The sequence below is a fragment of the Apodemus sylvaticus genome, chromosome 10, assembly GCF_947179515.1.
Source record: "Apodemus sylvaticus chromosome 10, mApoSyl1.1, whole genome shotgun sequence".
Classification (NCBI taxonomy): domain Eukaryota; kingdom Metazoa; phylum Chordata; class Mammalia; order Rodentia; family Muridae; genus Apodemus; species Apodemus sylvaticus.
Window position 1 is genome coordinate 25,677,389 of NC_067481.1, and position 20,578 is coordinate 25,697,966.

General features: G+C 48.6%; 1 protein-coding gene across 2 annotated transcripts in view; it reads right to left on the reverse strand.

The window, feature by feature from the left end:
• Positions 1 to 2,986: 2,986 nt before the first annotated feature.
• Positions 2,987 to 20,578, reverse strand: part of Socs7 (suppressor of cytokine signaling 7) — a 37,878-nt gene continuing 20,286 nt past the window's right edge. For both annotated transcript variants that reach the window (XM_052194835.1, XM_052194836.1), the window contains 4 exons: positions 20,349 to 20,477; positions 12,971 to 13,106; positions 12,441 to 12,588; positions 2,987 to 8,162 (listed from right to left, as the gene is read on the reverse strand). In XM_052194835.1, coding sequence (XP_052050795.1) covers positions 12,468 to 12,588; positions 12,971 to 13,106; positions 20,349 to 20,477 — 386 coding nt within the window. In that variant the 3' untranslated portion in view covers positions 2,987 to 8,162; positions 12,441 to 12,467. The remainder of the gene's footprint in view (positions 8,163 to 12,440; positions 12,589 to 12,970; positions 13,107 to 20,348; positions 20,478 to 20,578) is intronic.

Here is a 20,578-nt window from a genome sequence, read left to right on the forward strand (position 1 = left end):
AGTTCTCATAGTCCGTATCCTGTTCTGCCACCTGGTGTTGCTTTTTTTGAGGACCACAGTGATATAGCCTACTCTGCCTTCTTCCCTCTCATAGGCAGTAGAGAGCTCTGCAGGGAGAAAGGAGGGAGGCCTGGGAGGGAGTGGAAAGGACGCGAGGGAAGAGGCTGCGCTCCTGCACCTGCTCTCTTAGAGAACAAAGCCAAGCATGATGCAATCTGCTCGGGTGCAGCTGAGGCTGCCAGACCTGGGGAGTGACGTGGGTGTCAGGCAGGCACCAGAGTGTACACAGGTGTCCCGGGACCCCTGACTCGGGAGTCACAGCCCATCCCAAGCCCCGCCCCCTTCATTTGACTACCGGATCCCTCCTGAAGCTCTTCACCCTCCTGGCCCCTCCCCAGATCTTTGCATCTGCTTCCTAGGCAGAAGTCCTGACAGACGCAATGAAGACCTCAGTACAAGCCGCCTTCTCCCTTAGGCGAGGGCTAGACAAGAGACCCAGGAGATGCACAGGCCCTGTTGGCCTTCCCCAGCAGGCCTCCGGTGCCTGCTGTCTCTTATCATCTTAGAAACAAGAGGGCAAATCCTCCAGAGGAGGAGGGGAGGGAGGCTGGGGGAGACCCAAGGGCCAGCACAGAACAAGATATATTTAGAGAATTACACCGAATCCTAAGATGACACCGAGCAGGGTCCCAGCATCTGTAACTGGCCATCGTCAAGCCGGAGAGTGGGGGTGGGGGGCAGGTTGTGAGGTTGGCACCACAACAGGATAGGGTTGTCAGTCTCAGCTCTATACATCGCCAGTGAGTCTAAAAACCAGGGCTCTTCCTGCATCTTAGAAAGGGATTTTGTTCCTCGCGTCAGGGAGAAGATTCTGGATAAGCCACGTTCCCCAACTAGCCAAGCAGCAATCCGGCCATAGAAGAGGAATGGAGATGCTGTGAATATTTATCCCAGCTTCACCCATCCCAGAGTGCTGCTGGGTGGCCTGGCTCAGAACAGCCACTAGGTGGCAGGAGAGGCTCGAAGGCTCACTCGGCTACGCCCACTCTTCCTCCCTCGCAACCTCGCCGTCGCTCCCCCCCACCAGCCCCGAGCCCCGCGACTCCCCGCCGCCACGCCCCCAGCCCGAGTCCCGAACCAGGTGATGCGAAGTTCCTGTCCCGTGTCCAGAAGGACGGCGCCTCGGAATTCCCTTCCCTGTTGAGGATTCACTGCCCAGTTCAGTTTGGCTAACCACAGCCTGGATTGTTACAGGTGGACGCTGACATCCTAGGTGCTTCAGAGAAGGGCGTGCCCTGCCTCTCTCATGTGAAAACCAACCCGGTGTCAGGGGAGTTCAGGGGTTGGCAGTGTGATTGCAGCCTAGAGCTTCTGTCCATTTCCTCTCTTCCAACCTCCTCATACATGCTGGGTTCTCCTCTGGCCGGAAGAGCCCAGAACCCTTCCTGTGCTTGCTTCCAGTCCAACATGGTTTCTGTCCCAGCTCCTTATTCCATTCTGTCTCCATCTGACTTGTACTCTGGTGTGTGTGTGTGTGTGTGTGTGTCCGCGCGTGTATGCTAGGGGAGTTGTCAGAGGCCAATTTTCAGAAGTCAGTTTTCTCCTTTAGTCTTGCTGGCTCCAGGTTCCAGGATCCAAGTCCACCACCACATAGATCTCAAGGATTGAACTCAGGTTGCCTTGGCAACAAGTACCTTTACCTATTTAACCTTTTTTTTTTCTGATTTTTTGGAGACAGGGTTTCTCTGTATAGCCCTGGCTGTCCTGGAACTCACTCTGTAGACCAGGCTGGCCTCAAACTCAGAAATCTGCCTGCCTCTGCCTCCCAGAGTGCTGGGATTACAGGCGTGCGCCACCACTGCCCGGCGGAATTTTATTTTTCAAGATTTATGTATATGAATGTTTTGTCTGCATGCATGTATCTGTACCACGTGTGTCTAGGGTTCATGGAGGTCATAACAAAGAATCAGACACCCTGGAACTGGAGTTACAGATGGTTGAGAGCCACCATGTGGGTGCTGAGAACCCAATCTTGGGTCCTCTGGAAGAACAAGTGCTGTTAGACTGAGCCATCTTTCCAGCCCTGAGATTTTTTTTTTTAATTTTTATTTATTTTCTTCTTTTTTCTTTCTTGTTGTTGTAAGAATGGAGGATGGAAACAGGAGGCAAAACCTCTTGGGAAATTGTTGAAACTGTTTGGATGAAAGGGGACTACCTGGCCGGGCGGTGGTGGCGCACGCCTTTAATCCCAGCCCTTGGGAGGCAGAGGCAAGAGGATTTCTGAGTTCGAGGCCAGCCTGGTCTACAGAGTGAGTTCCAGGACAGCCAGGATTATAGAGAAACGCTATCTGGGGGCAGGGGGCGGGGGAGGCGGGGAGGCAAATCTCTGAGTTCAAGACCAGCCTGGTATAGAGCAAGTCCCAGAACAGCCAGGACTACGACTCCCAGGGTCCCTCCCCCAGGATCCCCCTCCCCTGTAATTTCGCCTAGGGAAGCAGTTTCCCAGACAATTCAGCAGGAAGCCTGCAGACACTTTCCAGGTAGCACCATGGGCCCGGAAGCAGGGTGGATAGGTGTTACAGCGGCTCCCAGAGCACAGTGAGGTATTAAGGAAAGCACCAGTCTTGCCCCAGAGCTGGGAGGGCAAAGCTGAGAAGCCACCAGGAAGCCTTACAAGCAGCTTTACCAGGATGGCTGCTGCCGGTGACATGTGCCGGTCCACACGGAGCCTCTGCTCGCCCGCTGCTCGCCCACCCAGCCAAGGAGGCTCTGGGCACCGGCCCACCCTCCCCAAGGCTCTCCAGAACGCTCTTGCACTTCCTAGAGTAGCTCTGGGAAGTGGCCTGTTTCAGTCTTAGGAATTTTCCAACACCCCTGCTTTAGACAGCACTGGGTATGTCCTGCTGGCTGCCAGTGCAGGGACCCCATGCCTGACAGAGGGTGGAGAGTCAGGAGAGAGACTAAAAACACAAAGCCAAGTAACAGATCATTTCTAAACATTTTTATTTCAAATCTCTTTTCATCCCTCCCCAAAAAGACATGGGTCGGTACAGCAATCATAAAAAGGAGATACAAACACAAGAGTCAAATGTCTCCCGCACTGACACTTACAAAAAACCGGGAATTATACACAGAGTTTCCAAACAGGACCTGCAGCAGCTACTAATGTCCCTTTACAAGAGTCACACATGCCTATTAGTACAGTATTTACAGACACCCCACTCTGGAACTAATCTACAGGGACATCCCAACACCCACCCCTCTATGCCCAGAAAAATACCAAAACACACCCAAAGTGCATTTGTTTTGTTTATATCAAAACATCTTTCCCTCTCCCCATCCCACCCCAGACCCACCCCCATTTAAGATTGGCCTGCAAGTCTATTTTAACCATTTAGTTATTTTTTATACTTTATGAAAATAAATTATACAGCAACTATTTTAATAAATTAAGCACAAAAAGGGAGAATAAAGGAGGAAAACTGAATGGGAAGACAAAAGCCAGGCCACGCTTTGGCTTGGAGGGCAGGGGTGGCTAAGCAGGACATAGTGGTTGTGGGCTCCCCGACGGCGGTGAAGAACCCCCAACCACACTGTGTCCAGAGTGACACCCCTCAGCACGGAGTTTCTGAAAACCCACCAGAATGCACAGCAGTCCGTGCCTGTGCCGTGCCGTGCAGCACCCGTGCAGCACCCTGATGTCTGGCCTGCCCAGAATGGTGCCTGGATCTTGCCTGTCCCTCTTGGGAGCACCAGGGATGGAGGAGTGGTCAGATCAGCCCATAGCCCACAGAGCACAGCAAGTGCACTGAAGAAGAGGGTCTTGTCCTCCCTGTCTGTCCCCAGGAGCAGCTGCCATCACAGTCCAGCTGCGATCCAGTGTTGCTGTCTGCCGGGCTGCTTGTCTGCTCCTTGGTGCCTCTTGGCACGCTGAGGAGGGACCAGAGGGGCAGGGAGCAGCTCCAGGGACCCTCTAAAACCCTCTGAAGAGGAGATGGAGTGAAAGCATGTCACACACTCAGCATGCAGGATTGGCTTTCTGGGAGGTAGATGAAGTGGGAAGGGACAGGACAATGGACAGGAAAGATAGGGGACACCAGAAGAAACTATGTGACCCCTACCCAGGACACCAGGAAGCAATGAAAGATCAAAGACACATGAAATCTGCATGTGAAGAAAGGTTCCTTTCTCTGGCAGATTACAGAATCAGTATTCTATTTTCAACTGCAGTACCACGTCCCCAGAGCCTTCTCAGTGATTCAACCCAATCTCATTCCCAAAATGTTCTCTGCTTTTTCAAGGAAGGGCCCCTATCACACTGTACTGAGCACGAGGGCTCCAAAGCCAAAACAGATGGACCACAGGGGACTTGCAGATGTGACTCTTGTGGCCCAGTAATTCTACAGCTATCATAATGGGGCACACCTTTCTTTTTTTTTTTTTTTCTTTTTTCTTTTTTAATAAAAAAGGTTTTACTCCCCAGGAGCAAATAAATAATTTTGAACTACTGATAAACACTGCTGCAGTGAAAAGAAAGATGGCTACACGTATGCAATAGCACAGATCAGTGTAAGGACAGCTGTGTTGATGACTACAAATAAAAACCACGCATCTACTCCCCTCTCCCCACAAACCAAACCCAGAGGATTCCCATAGGGAAAATGTCTAACTCAGAGCTCCTTCCCTCCACACAGTGGGCATGCCATTCTCTTCAAGTGGAAAACCAATCCTAGTCCCAGCTAGTGGGGATGTTCCCAACACCCCAATGGCAGACAAGACCTGACAAAAGAGGGCGCTCGCCTGCCTGCTCGCTCCCCTCAGAAGTCAGAGGCCAGTGCTGGCTCTTTCCATCTCACTGGCTCTGCCTCTCACTTCTGGGATCAAAAGTAAGAAAAAGCAACAAGGGAAGGAAGGAAGATCTTACCTGGGGAAGTTTTTCCTGTCCCTACTTCCCATTGGGACAGGGGTTTCAAGCAGGCCACGCCCTCCTAGGAGCAGGAGGCAAGGCTGAAAGGGAGCTGGGGGGGGAGGGGGGCACTGCTAGGGCTATACTCTGATCTGTTTCCTAGTCCTCAGGGGACTTGCATCAGAGGGAGACTGCTTGGCCTCAGAGGCTTAGTCCAAGTGACAGGGGACAGGAAAAACAGATACTATGAGATGTTTTCCAAGCCTATGTTTTTCAAGAGGCTAGCGCTGCTGTCCATATTTACTTGACCTATGATCCAATCAAGACAGTTGGGCCCACAGCTCCTACTCCCCCATGCCTGCACTGCCAGCACAAACCACACTTCAAGTAACCCAAGGTAGCAGCAGTAGTTGTCACTAGCTTACACTGACATACCCGGCTTGAGGAAGGTTACAGTAGATCAGTTATGAACGAGTGAAGGTTATATAGGCTATGTCTAGGAGTAGTGACTCCCCCAACCACAACTCAGAAAACCACAGCAGGTCTCTAGAAGTGACTGCCTTTCCCAGTTTGTGACTGGCACATAACCACCAAAGACAAGTTCCCTCTGAGGACTGCATTTCCATTAGCATTGCCCCACCATCTGCAAAGGATGAAGGCCAATGACTCTGGTCGTGCTCCCTCCTTTCTCCAGCCAGCCTACAGTAGTCAACAAGGTCAACTGCTTTCCCCAATCGTTCATTCCCTTCTACCAAGGCCTCCTGGTACCAGGCCATGCCGCCTAGAGCTGTCTCCCACACTGTTTTGAGGCCCGTCCTGCTGAGGAACGGTCAGGCCAGTTGTGGCTGGTACATCGAAGCACATGAGCACAGCACAGCACACTTTCCCAGGACCGAGAGGGTGAGGCTGCCATGCTCTGGTTGGTTTACATGCAGGTCTGGTTTACACCTGAGTATAGAAATTCTCCATGGGTAACCCCAGGACCACAGAGGCGTAGCTGACTGATGGCTTTGTCCCCACCACACCTCATTCCCCCAAGCCTTAAGACCTATCCGACACCCGGGAAGTTCCGGTCTAGACCTTTGCGGCCCAGTAAGACTCTGGTGTTGTTGATCGTAGGCAGCTGCACACTTGCCACATATTTCTGCTCTGTACTTTAGCTTGAGTCTCTGTCACAGTGTCCTCACCTACAAGCCTTATCACCAGAGCTTTCCCAGACCATCTGGTCTACCCTGATCATGCCCACTCGGTCTTTAAAGATGGTCCTTGATCTTCTGCTACAGTGAGTAACGCTCCAATTCTTTCTTGGGTAACAGTCACTTTCCAGTTCCCTCAGGACAGGGCTCTTGTCTTCTACCTCACGTCCTTCCACACTACCAAGCTCACAGCCATGCAAACAATGCAAACACAGGCTGAAATGAACTTTTATATCATGGGGGGGGAGTGGGGGCTGAAATGGAACAAACAATCTCTCTGAACTGCAAATATTAACCACTTGAAGGCCTCTGTGGACTTTAGATTTTGGGCTCCAATACAAAATGGCCCTTTCTACAAGATGCCAAGTGGCCTGTACCCTGCAGAGGCAGAACTTACAGGTATGCCAAGTTCAGAATCATGACCTTATGCTGACCACGAGACATGTCAGAAGGGTGCTGGACTGGCGCGTCTACAGTTCACTCTGGGGCTCAATTTCTTTACAGCCAGCTGAGAAAGCAATCTCTGTGTTTAGTTCGAGGAGGAGGAAGGTGACTCCAAGCACAGAGGGAACCCACAGGCCACTTTCCAAATAGGACAGTTTTCTAAGTTACTTAGACACAGGGCTTCACCCCCACCATCAGGAACCCCAAGCCTGACGGTATTCACTTTGTCATCTGAGGCAGACACAAACAGAGGGAACTCAAACGGCCATCACATGGAATACTGCAGGGTTAAGAGTAATGAAGACCCAACGGCCTCACTGTCCATCTTGAGTAGTTCTGTGGCACAGCAAACTTATGTGACTAATGACTGGATGTGGCCAGCTTCAGACACAAAGACTACTCACGCACCAAAGTTCTTCCTTCCCTCCCTCCCATCCATCTGAAAGGCAACTTTCAAAATAGCATCTGACAGGTTCCCAGCGGTGAAAGGCACCGGGGTCTGACTCAGGAAATGTCTGGGCTGCGAGAATGAACATGGGCAAATGAAGAAGCCCTTGCCACCTCCATCTCAGGGGTGGGTTGACAACACTGACAAGTCGATGATCATGAGACGCCATGCCTTTTCTGCACTACAGAAATCCCGTTAAGGCTGAGACGCGCGGGCTCCTCTTGGAGCACAATAGCTATTTCTCACTTCCTCCACACTTCCTCTCACTAGCTGACAGGCGGGGTGACACTGGCTCCTTAGCTGTGGGTATGCTTTGCCACAAAGGATCTGGAAGCATGCTCCAGGCATGGGGTTGCTGATAGTGGGGGTGAAGCCCTGGCAGTCCAGGATTAGAGCTCTGAACTGCCCACGTGATGAGAAACACCACTGCCTGCACAGCTGGCAGAAGCACTAGCAGTGCTGGTTTGACCAAAGTGAAATCCACAGTTACTGCGGGGAAGGGCTGAGGGGAGGGAAAACTGGGTTTGCCTCAGGTCACTAAGCTGAAAGAGTTTAGTCAACAAAGTGCACACCAATTCCATGAGAGGCAATTCTGAGATCAGGTCTGTAACTCTTGAGAGGACAGGAGTGGTAGCGAATGGAACAGCAGACCCCTCACCACCCTCTCCAGTTGAAGCTGGAGAGGAGAACCAGACACCTTTCCAGAAACTTCCAATCTCAGTCTTCTGCACTTCTCTGGCTTCCCCCAGCCTTCTTCCAGGTTCACGGAAAAGCTTCAATGCGGCCTTTGGCGCCAGCTGAACAACCAGCCCTCCTCACTGCACCCTTCCCTTGACCTACTCATCCCCAACACCACCTTCAGTTCATTGGGTACAGACCCCAGCTGCCTTTCACTGAGAAATGTAAATACTAAAACGTAACTTCTAAAAAGAAACAGTGTTAAGACTTCTTCCAGTTTTCCAAGGAGCTCATCCCGTCCTGGGGTGCATGGGGTTGGGGCGTGGGGGGCCCCACTTGGAGGATGGCTGTGTGCTTCTCCCAAGCCCCAGGGCTGCAGGGGAACCAAGTTCTGTGCCGGGAATCACAACCCACTCTTCTTTTTCTGCCAGATTCTTCTTTTGTGGTAGCTTCATTTGGTTCTTCAAACTGGAGCCTGGATTTCAAATGCCTAGGTAAAAAGGGAAAGAAAACAAAGCGGTTCAAACAGTAGTCAGCCACAGGGGAGGGAGGGAGAACTGACTACCACTACGGGTGGAGAAGAGCAGCTCCAAGGCAGAGCGGCAGCTGGACCACCACATGCTTCCACAGACGCTGAACAACAGCACATGTGGCAGCTGCCTCTGTTCATCTTGGTCCTTGTTCTAGTTCACAAAGTCACGAAGAACATAAACACTCTTCCATGGGAAACCTCCTAAGGACTGCTCTCAGCCGCCCTGTGTTGGTGTGTTCAGTCTGGCAGCACCCTTCCATATGATGCTGTTTGGAGCCCCCCACCCCAGGCCTCCTGAATGTGCTCCTGTTGATGTGGGTTTCCTGTAGGGCTCAGCACTCACTGAGTCACGTTCTAGTTCTAATGAAGGGTCCTATCTCATCTCAGCAGGGAGCTGGAAAGACAGCTCAGGGCTAAGAGCCCTTACTTCTTTTGCAGAGGACCCGGGCTTGGTTCCCAGCACCCATAAAATGGCTTGTGAACCACTGTGACTTGTTCCAGAGGACCCAATGCCCTTTTTTAGTCTTTTGGCCTCTACAGGCTCCTGCATGCATGGATGTACATTAAATCACAAAGGCATAGACACACAGACAGACACAGACAGACAGACATACACACACACAGAAATACTTAACAAAGGAGCAGTATCCAGTAGATGTTCCTTCTAGCTCCCTACTACCTCCCCATTGTGACCGGTTTACTTTTGAAACCATATCTTGGTATAAAAAGCAGAGTGGCACCAAACTTGTAATTCCAGGACTCAAAAGGCGGAGGGAGGGAGAGAGGGAGGTCTTCATGAGCTCCAAGTCAGCCAGAGCTGCATAGCCCAATCCTGCCCTTATTTCAAAAAGAAAAGCCTTTTGGGCTGATGTGATGGCTCAGTGACTGAAGACACCTGCTACAAAGCCCAGGGTGGCCCCATGGGAACAGACGGCTGCTAAGAGCACTGCTCTGGTAGGTCACAAGTACCTGCAACTCTAGTTCTAGGGAGGCCAACACCCTCCTCTGGCCTTTCAAGGCACCCACACTCATGTCTACACACTCCCACACAATAATGTAACTAAATAAAACCTTTAAAAAAAAAAAGAAAGAAGGCAAGTGCCTTTATCTTTGAGGTGCTGGGATTACAGATGTTCCTCAAACCCAGCTCCTGCCCTAACTTTCGCTCTGTGTAAAACCACCACACAGAGAAACCGTCCCAGACACTTAAACCCTTCAACATGCTAGGAACCACTTCCAAGACACACAATTTGCCTGTAACTGAAGATCTGGACAGTTCCCATCCAGTCTGGAACCCTTGAGTCAGAGCTCGGCAGCCATCATTTCTGGGTCTCTGTCTGGCTTGCCCTCTGCCCTGTTAACAGTTACCGGCATGGCTCACCTGCCTTCCCTAACAGCACAGGATCGAGGACTCCCAGGGCCTAGAGGAGACACAGAAAGTTTACCTAGCCTAAGAGAAAAAATGGTGGGCTGGCAAGAATGCATAGTCTTTAAGGACACTGGCTACTCTTCCTAGCCGGGCTTGGCAGTCTACAACTGTTTGTAACTGTTTGTAACTGTAAGTTCTAGGAATTTGATGCCCTCTCCTGGCCTCCATGAGTGGTTGGCACGGATGTGGCACACACATACATACAGGCAAAATACCCATATGCATAAAAGAGCTTCGTGGGTTTTTGTTGCTTTTGTTTGTTTTTTAAAAGAAAGCATGTAGCACAGCAACTCTTCAGCTGTCACACACCTTTGAAAAGAGAGCAATGAGCTCAGGAAAGCAGAGCCCCCTTTAAGTCCACCTTAAGGCTGCTGTAGCTGTGTGTGCGGACAGGACCAAGGAACACAAAAGTAGCCCAGTAGTCAGCGCTTAGAAACATGGCCCGGAGTGGAGTAAGGGGACACAGAGTTAACACGGCCCTGGCAGGCAGATGCCACTGGCATGGAGTGAGCAGGAGCTTGTAGCCGGCATGGCCACGGGCAACAACTCCTCAAACGCTGCTCCCGGCTCAGCCGACCTTCCAATGGTCACTTGAGTACTAACTGAGCCAGGTGTGGCAGTGCTTTTTAGTCCCAGAGTTTGGGAGACAGAGGCAAACAAATATTTGTGAGTTCAAAGCCAACTTGAATTCCAGACCAGCCAAGGTTACATAGGAAGACCCTATCTCAAAAAACAAAAACAAGGGCTGGAGAGATGACTCAGTGGTTAAGAGCACTGACTGCTCTTCCAGCAGTCCTGAGTTCAAATCCCAGCAACCACATGGTGGCTCACAACCATCTGTAATAGGATCTGCTGCCCTCTTCTGGTGTGTCTGAAGACAGTACTCACATACATAAAATAAATAAATCTTAAACAACTAAAGAAAAACAAAAACTAGATCAGGCATGGTAGTGTATAGTGTGATACAGTGACACCCTAGGATGGGGGAGTGGAAACCTAGTTAGAGGAAAAAACAGAGATACAGTTCAGGTCTTGGAACCTGAATTTGGTTTGGGAGATCTGACTTTTCTGAACTAAATAGGCACCTGTGCTTATATGTGTATGCATGCGCGTGCACACATACACACACACACACACACACACACACACACACACACACACACGCGCGCGCACACACACACACAATTAAATAAAAAGAAAAATCTTAGAAAACAAAACTAAAAGAACTAGTCAGACTCTGCCAGCATAGAGGTATGGTGATGCTTGCCTATAACCCCAGAACTTGAGGGGATACAGGCAGGACAATCAGGAGCTCATCAGGTGCTGTCAAAAATAAATCATAGAGTTGTACAATAGCTCCAGAAGTGGTTTTAGGCATTGCCTGGAGAGCCTGGTGAGACTTCCCAATACAGACCAGTGTCAGGACAAGCTACAGACCCTGAGTGGACCTCAGCAGGGCAGTGGGAGATGGCTCTGTACACGAGTAAGGTGCTGGACATGGGTGCTGAAAGTGAGCTCAGGTCCTGGGCAGAAGCAGCATGTGTGCGCCGCCTACTGCTGCAGAGCCCTGCTCCAGATACCATTTGCTCCTTCTCTCCCTCCCCTTCTCCTCCCTCCCCACACCCCATTTCATTTTTGTGATGTGAATGTGGGGTTGAAACAGGGACTTATGAAGCTGGCCTCAAACTTGCTATGGTGCTAAAGCCAACCTTGACCCCTGATTCTATGGCCTCCACTTCCTCAACTCGGGGATTCCAGGTGTGTGCCACCATGCCCATTTCATTCTTTCAAACATTTACTTTGTGGTGTAGAAAAGGCAGGCTGGGCCGGGCGGTGGTGGCACACACCTTTAATCCCATCACTTGGGAAGCAGAGGCAGGCAGATTTCTGAGTTCAAGACCAGCCTGGTCTACAGAGTAAGTTCCAGAACAGCCAGGGCTACACAGAGAAACCCTGTCTCGAAAAAACAACAACAACAAAACAAAAAAAGAAAAGACAGGGCTGCTTTTCTCATTCCCATCTCAAGCTGTGAGCCTTGGAAAAACTCTTACTGCAACGCACGCCTTTTGAAAATAAAGGTATCCATTAGTTCCTTTAAGTTTACCTCCCCACTGGGCTCCTGCTCTCTGCATCATACATGCAGCGTCCTGCAGATCAGCCAAAGCAAACCCGCAGTCCCACTGTGTCTGCCTAGCTCATGCTCAGGGATGAGCTTGCACGCTTACAGAGCCTTGAGTTCTGATCCTCTGTGCTGCCAACTCCCAAGTACTCGGATCACAGGTATATAACATGCTCAGCTTGGTAAAGAAAGTACATTTTTGAGTAGTAACTAGGACCCAAGCTCAGACCCTCGTGCAGGCCGGGCGGTGGTCTCTCGCTGACGTACGTCCCAGCTCTCTTTTCACTTTCTAGTTTCAGAGAGGATCTAAGAAATGAATCGAATCTACAACTGTAGCTTAGAAAGACTTGGCTTGGCAAATACTCTATAAGGCTGAAGTTCTCAACCTGTGGGTTGAGACCCCTTTGGCAAACCTCTATCTCCAAAAATACCTTTATTATAATTCTTAACAGTAGCAAATTTACAATGATGAAGTAGCAATAATAATAATAAAAATAATTTTATGGTTAGGGGTCAGCACATCATCACGAGAAACTGTATTAAGGGTTGTAGCACTAGGAAGGCTGAGAACCACTGGTTTAAGGCCTTCAAATGCAGTCATGTACCTATTAGAGAATCGAGTATCAGACAGATTCATGGGTCATGAAGTAACCCAGTGCCTGGGCTTCACGAAGAGGCAGGCTCCTACCTTCATGGTGAACGGCAGGCCTCGCTGCTACGTGGAAGGCTCCACCTCCTGCTTCTGTTTGGAAATGAGCTGCGCCTCCTTTAGGGACAGGTACACCTCCTCCTGAGGATCATAGTAGTAGAACTTGCGAATGTAAGAGATCAGAGGTCTGCGGAAAAACAGGGAGACATAGAGTGTACCATTTAGAGAGACATTTCTCAGGAACTGTGACTGCTGAGCCCTCCTCCCTCCCCATCCATTCCTTCATACTGTATGACTACTGAGCAGCCTTTGCCAACGTGACACTCTCACCTTCCCGTCTTACACACTTCTGTCTCTCTCACTCTACTGCAGCACTCTGCCATGGCCTGCAGAGCAAGGCCGGCACACATCTTCCTCCCTAAGTGCTACAACATGAAGAATCAAAACACTGCCTACAAATGTTTTGTGCCAGGCTTGGCCTCTAGGAGCAACTTGCAAGCTTCAAAGGTTCCTCCATTTCTAGTTCACGTACTCCCCCCAACCCCCAAACCCTGACAACCCCATTGTACTTAGGCAGTGGCAGATCCGGGATATGATCTATTCGGACAAGCTGCCGGATCCGGAATCTGCAAAGATGCTGGAGGGACTTCACATTGCTGAATCTGGACACTGGATAGAGCAGCTGTACTGGAGTCGGTGGCAGTCCTTCAAGAATAAAACCAAAGGGAGATACTCAGCGAGAATAATGAAGCTCCCAGGGGAAGAGCTACTACAGCTCCCAGGGGAAGAGCTGGGGTAGGTGTCATGGTGCTGCTTCACAGTTCATGTATACTGTGCTAAAGGCCCTCACAAAGGGCCATCTGCGAGAGCACCACTACCATGTTTTACTAAGGGAATTTCGTGTCCTCTGATAACCTCCCCAGCAACATTTTGGTTTATTTTCTTTCATACAGGGTCTTGTTACATAGCATAGGTTATGAAACAGGCTAGCCTCAACCTAAAGCAATCTTCCTGCCTTAGCCTCCTGAGTACTGGGGCCGCAGATGTGAGCCCCAACACCTGGCTTCCAGAATCACTCTTCATTGTGGAAAATGGCCCACAAGACCAAGCTAGAGTCTGCTCCATGGGGCCAAGCCAAAGCCTGAGGTTCTTGGGGAAGGACAATAATCCAAAGCCCCCATGTTGGGACGGGGATACTTGTTCAGCTCTATTTAGTAGTATCTTAAAGATCAGGGTTCTGGATATTCAGAGGTACAGTGGTTTGAATAGAATAGCTTTTATTACCAGAAAGAGTGGTGTGTTCAAAGGCCAGCCCTCTCAGTGGACGTGTTGGTAGGTATGCAAGCTCTGAAAAGCTCCACAGCATTGCAACTAGTAAGCAGGAGGGCAGGCAGAAGGTGGAGCGGTGTCAAGGCTGCCTGCCACTCCTGCATCTGTCTACTCGGGCCAGGCAGGACCAGCTCGGCACTTTTCTCCCCTCGTTAGGCTGGGTTACAAGAACAAGAATGATGATGCTTCTGAAAGACAACTACAGCAGCTTGCACAAGCCGGGCCTCATGCAACAGTGCTCAGGTGCCTGCCCACATGTGCCTCCAGGCCAAGCAACACCCTGACATGATCTGAGCCCCTGTGCTGGGGAAGCCCAACCCCCACAGTCAATGCCACAGAACAGAAAGTCACCGAGGACAGAGACTAAACACATGCAAATGAACTAGTAATGCTCTTGTCTCTACAAGCGAAGGGACTATGGAAAGTAAGGAAAACAAACTAAAAAGACTGAGAAGAGGGCTGGAGAGATGGCTCAGCAATTAAGAGCACTGACTGCTCTTCCAGAGGTCCTGAGTTCAAGTCCCAACAACCACATGGTAGCTCACAACCATCTGTAAGAGGATCTGATGCCCTCTTCTGGTGTCTGAAGACAGCTACAGTGTTCTCACATTTGGTTTTTCAAGATAGGATTTCTCTGTGTAGCTCTGGCTGCCCTGGGACTTGTTCTGTAGACCAGGCTCCAGGCTGGCCTTGAACTCAGAGATCCACCTGCTTTTGCCACTTGAGTGTTGGGACTAAAAGTGTGTTGACACCACACCCAGCTAGGAATTATTTTCTTATTTTCTTAGCCACTGTCATATCCAAAGAAATATTGCAAACACAACTGGGTAGAAAATAAAATTCTACCATTACTGGGGTTTAATTTCAAACGCTTTTAAATTTTTGTGATTGAAGGCCTGAGGAAAAGAGGAATTGAAGCTCGTAGATTGTCTCCAAAACCCATGTCATAGTTATTGACAACTGACATTCTCCAAAAGCCAATCAATCATAAAACAGCCATACTGCCCTGTTAGTAAACAAGAAAACTTTTCTTTTTATCTTAAAAAACAATCAACTCAAAACCATAAAGAGATGTCCCTACCTCCACTTCATATGAAGACACTAGGTACCTTTGCATTCAGAGACCCCGCTCAAAGCAGAGCACTAGGAGAGGCAGCCTGCCCACAGCAGTGCTCCACCTAAGGAGCACAGCACTGGAACCCTTTGGGGAACTTCCATGTCAGGGGACTCTGAGCCCTGGCCTGCTGATGAAGATTCCCTATGACAGCCAGCTCTGACTTACGTGACCACCTACTGCAGACACCTCACCTGTCAGACTACGGCTCCTGTCTGAAAGCTTCGCTCCTCTTTCCCCATCCAGGGAACTTTTTCTTTAATTTAAGTTTTAGTTTTTAGTGGTGTGTGTGTGTGTGTGTGTGTGTGTGTGTGTGTGTGTCCCTCCTAGGAGTCCAGAGGTGAATGTCAGATCCCCTGAAGCTGGAGTTACAGTCATTTGTGAGCCACTGGGAAGAGAAACCCCAGTCCTCTAAGGAACAACAAACACTTTTTTTTAAGATTTATAATGTATGAGTGCCTGTCTGCATGTTATACCTGCATGTCAAAAGAGGGCATCAGATCCCACTAGAGATGGTTGTGAGCCACCATTTGGGTGCTGGGAACTGAACTCAGCCAGTGCTCTTGACCTCTGAGCCATCTCTCCAGCCCCACGACAAACACTCTTAACTCCTCGGCCACCACTTCCGTCCCCTTCTTTAGGTTTTTTTATTCTTGAGAAAAGGTCTCATATAGCCCAGGCCAGGCTCCTTCTGCCTCTGCCTCCCCAGTGCTGGAAAGCAAGCAAGCCAAGTAGCTCGAGGGAGAGGAGGGAGGGAGGGAGGGAGGGAGGGAGGGAGAGGGGAGGGAGGGAAGCATGGGAGGAAGGACAGGATCAAGATCATTAACACAGGAAAGTCAGTGCTTTAGAGGAAGGATTGGGGTAAAGGGATGGCTCAGCCTGACTGCTCTCCCAGAGGTCCTGAGTTCAAATCCCAGCACCCACAGGGTGGCTCACAACCATCCATAATGGGATCTGATGTCCTTTTCTGAGGTGTCTGAAGACAGCTACAGTGTACTTACATGTAATAAATAAATAATTTTTTTAAAAAATCAGGCTGAGTAAACTAAAGGGAGCAAGCCAATAAGGAGCCCTCCTCCACGGCCTCTGCATCCTCCACAGCCTCTGTATCAGCTCCTGCTCCAGGTTCTCAGCTGGTTTGAGTCCTGCCTTGCCTTCCTTCAGTGGACTGACTTTGTGAGTTAGGATAGGGAAGTCAAATTAAACTCTTTGCTCCCCAAGTTGCTTCTGATCATGGTGTTTCATCACAGCAATGCCATCTAATTAAGACATACATAAAATAAGAATAATTTCAAAAAGAAAATTAGGATTTTCTCTCTTAAGTTGATGTTTTACTTTATAGTATTTTTATTTCGTTTGGGGGTTTTGTTTGTTGTTGTTTGAGCCAAGGTCTCACTGTATAGCCCTGGGTGGTCTAGAACTCACTTTTTATTTAACTGTACGGATGTGCGCATACACCCAGAGAACCCATACGACGGAACTGGATCCCTGAGATGGAGTTCTGGGTAGCTGGGAGCCACCTGATGTGGGTGCCAGGAGCCAACTGTGCCCCTCAAGAGCAGCACGCACTCTTTTTAATACATTATTCCTTCCTTCCTTCCTTCCTTCCCTCCTTCCTTCCTTCCTTCCTTCCTTCCTTCCTTCCTTCCTTCCTTCCTTCCTTCCCTCCTTCCCTCCTTCCTTCCTTCCTTCCTTCCCTCCCTCCCTCCCTCCCTCCCTCCCTCCCTCTCTCTCTCTCTCTCTTTCTTTCTTTTGGTTTTTTCAAGACAGGGTTTCTCTGTGTAGCCCTGGCTGTCCTGGAACTCACTCTGTAGACCAGGCTGGCCTCAAACTCAGAAATTCTCCTGCCTCTACCTCCCAAGTGCTGGGATTAAAGGTGTGCGCCACCACCGCCTGGCTTAACTGGCCATTCTGGTGGGGACTCAGACTGCACGAACACTGAGACAGTGAGGACCTACTCATGAGAGTCCAGAGGGAACAAGGATTCCATCAGGAATTGGGCTAGAGGCCATTAATGTGCTATTTTAGCCAAGAATGTGCCTCCAATAAGAACCTGAGAAAGTAGAAAGCTAATGGACTAATTTGTTTGGCAAAGGAAATTTCAAAACAAGAAAGCATTCAGGCTGGTGCTGAGAAAGCAGCTGTAATTGTTAAAGAGACCAGCGCCATTAAAGAGAGATCTCCTAGCCGGATGTGGTGGCGCACGCCTATAATCCCAGTACTTGGGAGGCAGAGGCAGGCAGATTTCTGTGTTCGAGGCCAATCTGGTCTATAGAATGAGTTCCAGGACAGCCAGAGCTACACAGAGAAACCCTGTCTCAAAAAAAAAAAAAAAAAAAAAAACCAAAACAAACCCAAAACAAACAAACAAACAAACAAAAACAAACAAACAAAAAAAAACAACCCAAAAACAAAAACATCCAAAAATAACAAAAAAACAAAAAGATGATGATGAAATTGGCTGGGCAGTGGCACACCCCTTTAACCCCAGCACTCGCAGAGGCAGTGGGTCTCTGTGAGTTCAAGGCCAGCCTGGTCTACAGAGTGAGCTCCAGAGCAGCCAGAGATACACAGAGAAACCCTGTCTTGAAAAACCAAAAAAGATGAAATTGTTAAAGACAATGGGGACCTTTAAAGTCAGTTAGAATATATAATATGTAATATAATATGTAATATAATATATAACATGGTTATGAGCCTATAAAGGGCAAGAGGTGGTGTTGTGATAGTCAGCACCGTCATTTAACAGATAATCACTGTATGCCTTGAGCATGGCTGTGTAAAGTACACTTGATGATTTTAGCTGAGACAGGAAGACCCATTCAGGTAAACACTGATACAAATGAAATAAATAAATCTAAATAAAATTAAAAAACAAACAAAAACATTTACAAATTAAAGAGAGATTTAAAGTTGGGTGTAGTGGTGCATGCATGACTTTAACACCAAAACTGGGGACAGGGTGGGTGGGAGGGGGTGGCACAGAGGCTGGTGAGTCTCTGAGTTTGAGAGGCCAGCCTGGTTTAGTAAGTTCTAGGAAAGCCAGAGCTATAGAAAAACCTTCACTCAGAAAGAGATTTAAAAGACATCAAACTTGTAAAATGAGGTAAGACTAAAGTTTAGGGTATAGGGAAAGGTATTTAAATAATCTCAGTGTTGATAATAGAAAAATGAAAAATGCACACTTATGCCAGCACTGGAGGAGGCAGGAGAATCAGGAGTTCAAGGACTTCCCCAGCTAAATAGTCAGTTTGAGGCCAGTAAGGGCTTCACGACATTGCCTAGGAAAAACCAAGTAAACAAAAGGGAGTCTTGCTGGAAGGGTGTGCAGCGGCTGGCAGGCTTCAAGGTTCTCAGTTATACTTAGGATCTGCTATAGTTTACTTCCTCATCTTAAAACATCCAAACTGGATCAACCAATCCTTTGGATAGAATAATGATTTCACAGGAAATTCAGAGAACCATATCGTAACCATGGAGGTTATAATAGGTTCATTCCAAGCAGAACAATTTTTTATTTAAAAATATTCTTGAGACAAGATCTCATTCAATTGTGCTTTATTTATATATTTGTCACTTCAAGGTATAGCAGTTTACACCTATAATTCCAGTACTTAGGAGGCTAAGTAGGGGAATTGGAACAAACTCAGGACTGGTCTAGCCTACATAGTAAGTGCTGAGTTCAGGGACACCTAGGGAGTATACTTGAGTCCTAAGTTCAGGGTCACCTAAGGAGTATACTTGAAGCCAACGTGGGATACACAAGACACCACCTCCCAAAGCAAATAAAATACAGAGAAAGAAATAGACAGCCAAGAATGTGGTTCCACTTCAGAGCTTGCCCAAGATGCTGGGTTGTGTGGGGACTGAATCTGGGGAACTAAGCTAAATGCCCTGTCCAAATTATCTACAATTTTAATAGACTAATTAATCAATTAGTTAACTTTGAGTTCTTAATAAGAATTAAGAGATATTTAAATTAGAAACTTGACCTTCTCTTAGTAGGCATTCAATAAACAGTAGCCAATAATATGAACTCTAACTGGTGTATAATATTAGAAATCTTAGCTGCAATTTCTGAAGATGAAGCACATTTGTGTGGTAAAAAGAGCTGTGCTGGCGGCGCCTGAGACTCCATCAAGTCTCAGTCTCCGCAAGCAGAGATGCTCCTGAGTAAACGCATGCCTCGCTGAGAGTCGCCTAGACCAGCAGCAAGCAGAGCTCATCCCCTGGGCCTATGTCAGTCTACCATCCCTTCCTTACAGCTGAGTTCCTCAGGACATCAACTAGCTTACTTTCTATACTGAGTTACAAATAAATGTTTGTTAAATAAATAGCCATCATATCCACAAATGTTAAAAACTGCTAAGCAGAGTCAATTGTATGAAGAATTCTAACATTTTCCTTCAACTAAGACAAACACATGAGCCCCAATGGTGTTGGCAGCATTGCAGCAAATACCAAATGAAGTGAGAATTAATACAGTTCACACCCTGTCGTGCCTTATTTAAATCACCAACATTATACAAACATCACTGTCACCTGGCCCGATCCTGTTCCTGATGTTCTGCCCGAGGCACCCCAGCAACTCCTACACTGCAGAGCATTTCTTGGCACCCTGCTCAGGAAGCTAATTTGATTCAAAGTGAAAGCATGAAGCTCTCACTTTAAGTTCTGCTTGCATCCTATAGAGTCCTCACATAAACATGCTTGTCAAGTTTCCCTTACCTAATGCTAAAACCAAGTTCTTCTCACCTACTCCTTCACCACCTCTGCCAGAGAGCAGGCTGGTCTTCCAGAGCCGACTTCCTGAGTGGGCTGGCTGGCTGTGATCACACTAGTGAAGCCGAGACCAGGACAGTGCTCCCACATGGAGAGAAGTCCGGTTGTCAACACAGTGGAGATGTCAACATGCCAAACCACAACAAGCCACTCCTCTTGGTCAGTTAGCACACTATAGACAAACCCATGGCAGGCACTGCTTAATAAATTATTAAGACCTGCAGACCCACGCCCTACTGCTCTTCTGTGAGTCCACTCACATCCCTGTCCCTGGGAACGCCGGAGAGCTCACACTGCCCAGTTTCACAACAAGAGGTAAGAAGCCTGTAACAGCAGCAAAGAGCCACCTCGATGTCAAATGTCACATGATGCCTGGGCTTCAGAGATGGGAATAATCTTATTCGTGTGGTCAGAGAAGCAGAAATCACTCATTACAACATTATAGGATTAATGAACAGGGCTGGCGTAAGTCACTGACTCTGGAGGGGAAGCAGTTGCTCTGACAGCGAGGACAAACAGCTTTAGGTGCTGCCACTGTTTGGGGACTGAAACGTTCTGGTAGGATGTCACATCCTAGCTGGGTTTAATAAGTAATATAACTAGCAGGAGGCTGAGGCAAGAGAACAGCTTGGGCTACATAGAAATACAAGGCTACCCTGAAATACAAGAGTAAGGCTCTGGCTTAAAAAAGCAACAACAAATTACTGTAACTACAATTTTACCTGGGACCCTGGACCTCAGAAAATAGAGAAATTTCCCGTTCTTGGAGTGCATGATGGCTCTCTTAATGAACTCCACCACCGACTGGCAGCGGTCCTCAAACTTGGGGTGGCACCATAAGCTGAAAGTCCCTGGAATGGAAGATGAAGAGTTTTCAACATTTACAAACTTTTTTGGTGGGGTGTGGGAACACGTTCCTGTCTTCAGGGCACTTAGGAGTCTAAGGTAGGAA